We start from the raw sequence: 8425 nt of genomic DNA, 5'->3' as shown, positions 1-8425 counted from the left end.
ACAAAGAGCTGTTTGTATTTGACTCGTTTGCTTAACAAATGAACCGAACACGAGCTATTGACGAATAATGAGCTTTTTTTTTCTTTTTTTGACAACCCTAACCGAGAGTATAATTATTAGATGCCAAGACCATCTGAAAACGACAAGGTGGCCTTTGGCATTATTTTGACAAGAGTTAATACATGCCTGTTCTCTCGCCAACTGGATGCTGATGTAATTTTTTGTGCTCGTGTTTATTTTTGTCTTATTTACAAATTGCATTGCAGGCCAAAATGTAACCTTTTTGGTTCCTATATGAAACACTTTGATTGATAATTTGTCTATATGCTTTTGTTGTTTATAATTAAAAATAATTTGTCTATAATTTCTATCCAATTTACTTCAATGAAATATAAACAACTTATTAAAACATGAAATCTTAAAAACAACATCAATGTTCCTACAAATAGATGTCATTTTCTTAGAAAATAAGCTCTTATTTGTTGTTCATTTGATAACAACTTTAAGGGGCATTTATATACATACCACACAATTCATAAATATTTACGTATCTAACAAAAAATATCATTATCTTAATTTTTAAATTGTGAAATATATCCTTAAATAAATAGGATTTGAGTACATGTAGGATAAATATTTGCGTACAGAAAGCGTACATAGATTGATACATTTTAGGTTATTTGAAGGGTACAGTTAAGTTACATTTAGATTACAGAAATAATTACAAGGAGATATAACTTAAGTGTAACTTAGTTATACCCCTCCGAATAACCTAAAATGCACGCAACTCTGCGTATGCTTTCTGTACGTAAAAATCATAAAATGTATAATTAATGTGATTGAATGAATTTACAACTTTACAAAAATAAATAAAATAATTAAAAATCTTAAGAATCGTGACTTACTTAGGCGTTAAATAATCTATAACACATCTATATTAAATATAAGTTGCACCACTCAACCCAGTTAAAGGAACCGGGGGTTAAAAGGTAATTTAGAAGAAGCTGTTAAAAGAGTATAGGGGTAAAAAAGTAATTTATAGAAGGCCATGCAATGAATAGATACAGGCATAGCTGGGGGACCCCGACTATAAAAGGCCGTCTTCCTCCTTTGCCGTACCCATCTGTGAAGACGGAGGACAGAAGACCTGAGAGTTTTGCGGATTCTCTTCTCCCTTCACATTCTCAGGTTTCTCCCTTCTTCTCCTCGTCGCTGCTCTTCCGTTGCCTCTCAGGCGTTGAGGAGGCGGAGAAGAGGGCAGAGGAGGAAGAAGAGGAAGTTTATCGGGGTCGGAGTTTCGGTTCCGCATCGGGATTGTGTAAGTAAAATCACTGCATATACCCTACCTGTTTTCTTCTTCATGGATGCATCCGAGGTTGGGTTTTGATGTTTCTCCCATTTGCTTACCAGGAGTTTGGTTATGATCATGTTTTCTGTTGGGAAAGTTGATGGATACTGGCTGGAGCTCTTTATTTCTTGCTTGATCAACTTTGAGTTGCATTAGATGATCTTTTTAAGAAGATGAGTGTTTTTCTTGGGAAATTTTCAGTTATTGATGGTTTTTTTTAAATAGGGACAAAATAACTTATGGAGATTTGGTTGAAAAATGATTGATTATTGAGATAGGTTGCATAAGCGCTCACTTTAGGTATGATTTGGAAAGAGTTAAATGGGTTCAGAAGAAGTATGGTTTGATTGTTCTATCCTTTTGAGTTAAGGTCGACGTACACCAACGTATTGTTTATTGATGCATTTTTCAGTGGATTTACTTACACGACGTACTTATGTGGCGGTTGAGTTGCAAAGCTTGGCATTTACCAAATTTAGAAGAGAATATTGGAACATATTTTTATGAAATTACATTTCTCCGAGGATCTCGTTTGAGTTGTAAAATGTTAGAATTTTTTTATTTTTAATTTTTTTGGTTAGTAAGATAAGGGTGAAGCTCTTGCTTATGATTTATGGCAGAGGATAGAAATATCTGCTTGGGTTTGGAAGAACTGAGAAAATTGGGAAGGTAGAATCATCCCTGTATTCAACCTGCATTCCTTTGTTTCGAACAGCTAGCGATGATTATTCATTTTCTGTATCACTAAAGCATTGTAATGACGTTTGTTCCTGTTTTCTTCTTCATTATTTGACACAGGATTCGCGTAACTGATGACTTTCATTTAAAATATTATGCAGAACAAGGACATAAACTATGGTTCTGTGGGTTTTTGGCTATGGATCGCTGATCTGGAATCCCGGTTTTGATTTTGACGAGAAGATTTTAGGTTTTATTAAGGACTTCAGGCGTGTCTTTGATCTTGGTAAGACAGTTCCTTTAGAATTAAGGTTCGCTTTTAGTTTGCTATGAAATTGATGTAAATTTTTTTTTTTGCAGCATGCATAGATCACAGGGGTACACCTGAACATCCAGCAAGAACTTGCACGTTAGAGTCCGAAGTAGGAGCAGTTTGTGTAAGATCCTAAAACCATTTCTTGTTTCCAGTGTTTATTACGCATTTATATGTCTACCATCCCAGACTCAAGCTCATGTTGGACACATTTAAAACTTTCCTAACCATATTAAGTTTCTGAGGGGAATGCTGTGGATGATGCATTTACACTATCCTTCTCTCCCAATGACCAACAATCATTTTTATCCTTTTTTTCTTTATTAATTATTAACATCTAATTGAAATCTGCGACAAAGTACACGTCTATAATGTAAACTCTTTCAATATTTTGATGTAAGCAATGGGAATTTTGGTTTACACGGCAACAAGCTGCAATCAAGTTGGCATGTGATAATTTTTTTACTATCTTAACAGTGGGGAATTGCATTTTGCGTTAGAGGTGGCATTGAGAAAGAAAGAGCGACAATGCAGGTATGAACTCGGCAATAAATGTTCCTCTCATCTGGCAAATAACTGAAAATTACAATTTAGTATTATATTTCACTTAATTCATAAAGCTGTTTTACGTTATTGAAATTTCAGTATTTGGAGAGAAGGGAATGCGAGTATGACAAGAAAGCATTAGTTAACTTTTACAAGGTTACTAAGAGTTCACTTTGTTGACCCCTACATTGCTTTTCTATTGTCCTTCTCTTCTTATGCCTGTTTTGTGCTCCTTCGTGCAGGAAGGAGAAAACAATCAGCCATTTTTGACTGATGTACTAGTGTAAGAGACCTAACTTGCCTTGCAAAGCTTTTTTTTTTTAAGTTAAGTTTCATTTTGGAAATTTATATAAAGCTTTTTTTTTTTAAGTTTCATTTTGGAAATTTATATGTTCAAAGAATCAAATTGCTGCATATTACTAACATTTTCATTATTATACTCCAAAGCCTGATATTTGGTTTTTCTGGCCAGATTCATTTCCACTCCAGATGTTATAGCCAATAGATATTATCTTGGCCCTGCTCCCTTGGAGGAAATGGCAAGGTATAGCTGAAAGTCTTCTAAATTATCTATCCAACCCCATTGTTTTTTATTTTTTAGTTTTTACTTTTTAGCTGATTATAGCATGTTATTATATGTTTCAGGCAAATTGCTACTGCGAATGGTCCTAGCGGGAACAATAGGGACTACCTGTTTAAGTTGGAGAGGGCACTGTTTCATATAGGTAATTTATTTGTGCTTTGCCATGTGTCCACTCAAATGAAAATATATACAAGTCCAATTATTTCTGTAATGTAATTTAAAAAGTTAACTGAAAGGGTAGATTTTAAAAAAAATTTTAGATGCCATCCAAGCATTTGAGCCTTAATGATTTTTGAAGTTTTGCTTCATATTAATTACATGTGTAAATAATGATGTAAATGAATGTAGGACATGAAGAGGATCTCGTGACTGAACTATCAAATGAGGTTCGGAGAGTGCTCGCAGTTTTGAAGGATAATACTAAGACAATTGGCCCTCATTTTGCCTTGAAGCCCAAGCTTTCACTCATAAACACCGTCCCCCTGCTCCAAGGGGCGGCCGTCCTGAATTCCAACTAAACCAATTTACCCTTTACAAGCTTGTCTACAGAAATAAACTATTTTTACACCATGATATCCTTACAACACATTAATAGTTCTTAGTAATTGTCACTGCTTATCTTTTCTCTAGCTTTAGAGTATTTATTAGAACAAGTAGATGACATCATTCCAAATTTATGTTACACCAGGCAGTTAGTTTGTATCATTTGAGAAATGGAAAGGCCAAACAATCCTTATTGAGCAAAATTTGTAATTTGTTTGTGATTGACATTCATTTAGCATGTTTTTTACATCTAATGAGAATTACAAAGTTTAAGTGATCCTTACTGGGCATAGTAAATAAAATTTGTGAATTTTATAGTGCTTCGAGAGATGTGACATTTCATATTCACCCGGATCCAATCAAAACTTTGAGGTTACCAATTCATACTCACCACTATAAACTACCACAAAAAAACATAATAAAAGACAATAAAAATAGGATATCTCTATCTGTTATTAGTTTAAATGGTGGAAAGATGAGTTTCTTAGGCTATAAAAATGAATTTTATTTGAAAAAAATAGGATCAGGATATGCTTGTCAATTTTGTTCAGGATGATTTTAAAATTTTTGGATTTGTTTAGAGACGAATTCAGTGCAATACATATGATTGTTAAATTTGTTTTTTGATGACTGCAATACTAGAATTAATTGATCAGTCGTTCGTAGTGCTCATCTCAAAGTAAATTTAATTATTTCAAAAACTATCATAACCCAATCTTCTTCAACTGCATTTTTATTTCTGGAGATAGCATGAGCACGCTTAACTTTGGAGTTATGATCTGGATGAATATGAAGCACTCTTAAACATCGAGATGTCTTTTATTGTAGCAGTGAAATTTTGACAGAAATTCTGAAGTTAAGGGTGCTCATGCTAGAGCAATTCTAAGATGGGTAATTTCTTAGGAAGTTACACCAATGGCGCAAAATCGTGAGGCCGCTAGGCAATAGCAGACAATACCTTGATGTGTGTGAGTTCGGGTTGTCACAATATCTGTTTAAATTGTATGGAATTCAAAACATTATACTACAGAGCAAATCAAAACAAACGTTCAAATATATCATTATATGTTGAAGCAAATCAAGATTGAAGATCCGCATATTATAAGAGCAAATTTGGATTTGGGAATACTATTCCTTCTATAACTGAAGAAGACAGGAAAAGTTAGCTCTCTTTCTCTGATAAAACAAGATTAATATGACATCATGAGCAAATCGAAGGAATTTCTGCCAATGCTACATTTGTCAAATATTATTAATTATAGGACAAATTGGTTTGCTGAAAAATGGACGCACTGTCATTGAAGCAATGCATTTAAAGTATTTCTAAGTTTGGTAAGGCGTAAAATAAACACACAAGTTTACTTTTTTGGTGTTCAGCTGAAAGTAGGATGAAATCAATGCAAATCCCCGCGATAGTAAGCTGGCTTACGATGGATTGACGGTGATTGGAGGTGATGGTTAGCAGGAATTTGGCCTTGGTGTCCAATTAAAATCATCAAAATTAAAGAGACCCAAAAATATATATTTCAGTGATTTTAATTGGACATCCGACACAAATTCATATCCTGTGTTTTGACGCAATAAAAGCTCATGACAAGAGACGATTGACATTTTTCTCCAATTTATTTGAAAATTGGCCAATTTTTGCATATTTCGGAATTCCATAGAATTTTTCACCGCATTCCAAATCCCCCAAACCAGCACATTAAACAACAGAATTAAGTTACCTCAAAATCTCCACTGCTTCTAAGGCAGCTTCTTCCAATGAGACTGACCGTGCCACCTGATCCTCCACCGGTGATTTTTGCTCCAAATAAGCTGCATATGCCTCATGAGAAGACTTTCCATTCTGCATTTCCTGTGCAAGTTTGTCAAGCCCGTCTGTTCCATCTGATCCGAATCGGCACTCACTATAACTGTAATGGCACTGTACAAGAAGCAAAAGAAAAAACATAAAAAGGTTAAAGATTTCTACCATTTGTGATTAAATTTCCAAAAAACAAAAACGATGAAGTTTGCAATGTAAAACAACGCAATAAAAACGTGTTTGAGATACATCATATTTTTAGAAAATGACACAAAAAAATCAATATACCGGCCAAAATCAGATAACATAGTTTGTTGTTATCACTTTAGCCTAGTAGTCAAAGTACATTATGCTAACTCTCATGCGAGCTTCACCAATAAGTAAAATAGGTGTACTGATGAAATTGAGCATTGTAAAATGAAATCGATATGTGATTAATTTTGATGCGATCTTGATTTGTCTAAAGTTAGGTTTATCTGATACATAAGCTCTCCAAGTGTTAAAAGTTGTTCATCCGTCATTGCTGCTGTCAATAGTGCTTTGAAGGCCTACAGCTTTACAAAAGAACAAAAAGGTAAAATTTATTTACATTCAAATTGCATATTGATGAAAAAAACATAAAAAAAGAGAAATCCAAAACATAGAAAGGAGGAAAATATGAACTTGAGCTCGAGCCAAACTTAAACAACTTATCGTATAGCAAAGTTTAAGTACAATCAACAAAATACTCTGCTCGATTCCAATCCTACTCATAGGTAACCCAACTTTGAAAGCATTCCCAAGCATTCTTTGAAAGATTGAAGATTCCAATGTATTTTCAGATTAATTACTCTTAACATAAAGAATCCGTACCATTTTCGCTAATAATTGCAGTGCAGTCATTGAACTTGTTAGTTTGAGACAAAAGTTTACTAATTCTAACATATTCATGATGAAGGTGATAATACATTTATCTCATTAAGATGAAATATAAATGCTTTATGAGGCCAAATTAATGAGTAGTCCACGAAGGAGATTAAAAAGACCAACTCCTACCTCCGCATGGAAATTCTCATAGATGGGATGTTTAGTAGCTGCCTTGATTCCTTGAATGCGCTTGGGGTCAATAGTAGTAACTTTGTCATCATGATCACCATATTCTTTCAAAAATTTCTCTCCAAGCATTTCATATGACAGTTTTTTCATGTATGGGATCTACAAAACAATAAATGCAAATTAAGAATCAGATTATATTTAGTACAAAGTAAAAAAGATTTACATAACACAAAAAATAAATGTTAAGAAACACATGTACTAACATTATGCATCTTATAGTAAACATCACCTATGTGTTGAAAGATTGCATAGGTGCTCCAATGAAGCTTCTTTTTGAAGAAGTTCAATGCCAATCTTTTCATATCGAGAGTTCATTTCATCGACTTGTTGTGCAGCATCTGCACAAGCCAATTTGAACAAGGTAGCAACTTCAGATTCTATCAATTTGTGCTCAATGAAGGCGCCTACCAGCACCGATCCATAATCTGTTGAAATATAAACTTGGTTTTAGTTGTTTAAATAAAGCCTAAATTCTAGAAACTTATTCTAGAAGTTATGGTAGGTATGAAATTATTGTGTGGTAGGTGTGGAATTATTGTGTGGTAGACGTGAAATTATTTGTAACAATTAGATTGGAATTGTGGTGGTACAATCCTAGCCATTAATTTAAGAAGTGCTACTAGTATAAATATGGGTGGAGTCTTTGAGTTTGTATCAAGCAAAGTTAATGTGATAAATAAGAGTGAAGCTTCTTCCATAAGTTTTTAGCCTTTGTCATATCCAAAAAATTTCTCCATTCCAACAAAGTGATATCAGAGACTAAAGGTTCCTTTATAGAGCAAAGACAAACGGTGACATGGTTTCCTTCCAAGTTTTGATGCTTAAGGAAAGCATCTACGACAATTGAAGTATTAAGATGAAGGCACTCCTTGGAGCGCATGACGTTTGGGAGTTTGTGAAGAAAAACTACGATGAGCCAAGCGACGAGTCGGCTCTATCCACAACACAAAAGGATAACTTAAAAGACTTGCGAAAGAGAGACAAGAAGACTCTCTTCCTCATCTATCAAACTTTAGATGAAGATGATTTTGAGAAGATCTCAAGTGCTACTTCGACCAAACTAGCATGGAAGAAGCTCGATGTTTCATATAAAGGAGAAGAGAAGGTTAAAAAGGTACGACTTCAAACTTTAAGAAGCCAATTTGATGTTTTGCATATAAAAGAAGGCGAGTTGGTCTCCGATTACTTTTCTAGAGTCATGTTGACCTCACTTTTGGTTGAGGTCTAGAAACTTCTTTAATAGCCTAGGTCTAGCCATAGGACTTTCCTATTGACTAGTCTTAGAAAATTAGAAAAGGTACCCCCACCATTAGAAATTCAAAACTCTTCTTTTTACTCAACTTGAAATTCCACATATTGATCTTAACCTCTAGCATTTAGTAGATAAGATCATTATAAGAGAATTCAAGAAGAGTCCCTATAGGATTACTTGGCTTTAGGATTGACCATGGGTGTTGACTTGGAACTAGGGTACACCATATCTTCACAATATATTAATCCATGGTTCATTTA

The 8425-nt window shown here is 34.1% G+C and overlaps 1 protein-coding gene across 2 annotated transcripts; it reads left to right on the top strand.

Annotated features, from left to right (window-relative positions):
- The first annotated feature begins 1132 nt into the window (after nt 1-1132).
- Nucleotides 1133-4290, top strand: LOC110023425 (gamma-glutamylcyclotransferase 2-1-like). 2 transcript variants are annotated; one of them, XM_020722839.1, is made up of 10 exons: nt 1133-1318; nt 1411-2017; nt 2188-2312; nt 2387-2463; nt 2817-2873; nt 2985-3041; nt 3128-3168; nt 3358-3429; nt 3531-3610; nt 3817-4290. In XM_020722839.1, the coding sequence occupies exons 3-10, from the start codon at nt 2204-2206 to the stop codon at nt 3984-3986; spliced, it is 663 nt and encodes a 220-aa protein (XP_020578498.1). In that variant the 5' UTR covers nt 1133-1318; nt 1411-2017; nt 2188-2203; the 3' UTR covers nt 3987-4290. The 2 variants fall into 2 exon arrangements, with proteins under 2 accessions (XP_020578498.1, XP_020578497.1); XM_020722838.1 differs by lacking the exon at nt 1411-2017.
- Nucleotides 4291-8425: the final 4135 nt, after the last annotated feature.

This window comes from Phalaenopsis equestris, unplaced genomic scaffold (genome assembly GCF_001263595.1).
Source record: "Phalaenopsis equestris unplaced genomic scaffold, ASM126359v1 Scaffold000224, whole genome shotgun sequence".
Classification (NCBI taxonomy): Eukaryota; Viridiplantae; Streptophyta; class Magnoliopsida; order Asparagales; family Orchidaceae; genus Phalaenopsis; species Phalaenopsis equestris.
Note: the sequence above shows the minus strand (reverse complement) of the source record. Positions and strands in the feature narration are given on the sequence as shown.

Excerpts from the sequence above, each read along its gene's own strand:
- LOC110023425 (XM_020722838.1), top strand. The coding sequence starts at position 2,204 with ATGGTTCTGTGGGTTTTTGGCTATGGATCGCTGATCTGGAATCCCGGT. Across the intron at positions 2,464-2,816 it reads CCGAAGTAGGAGCAGTTTGT|TGGGGAATTGCATTTTGCGT; the intron begins GTAAGATCCTAA and ends CTATCTTAACAG. Across the intron at positions 3,169-3,357 it reads TTTTTGACTGATGTACTAGT|ATTCATTTCCACTCCAGATG; the intron begins GTAAGAGACCTA and ends TTTTCTGGCCAG.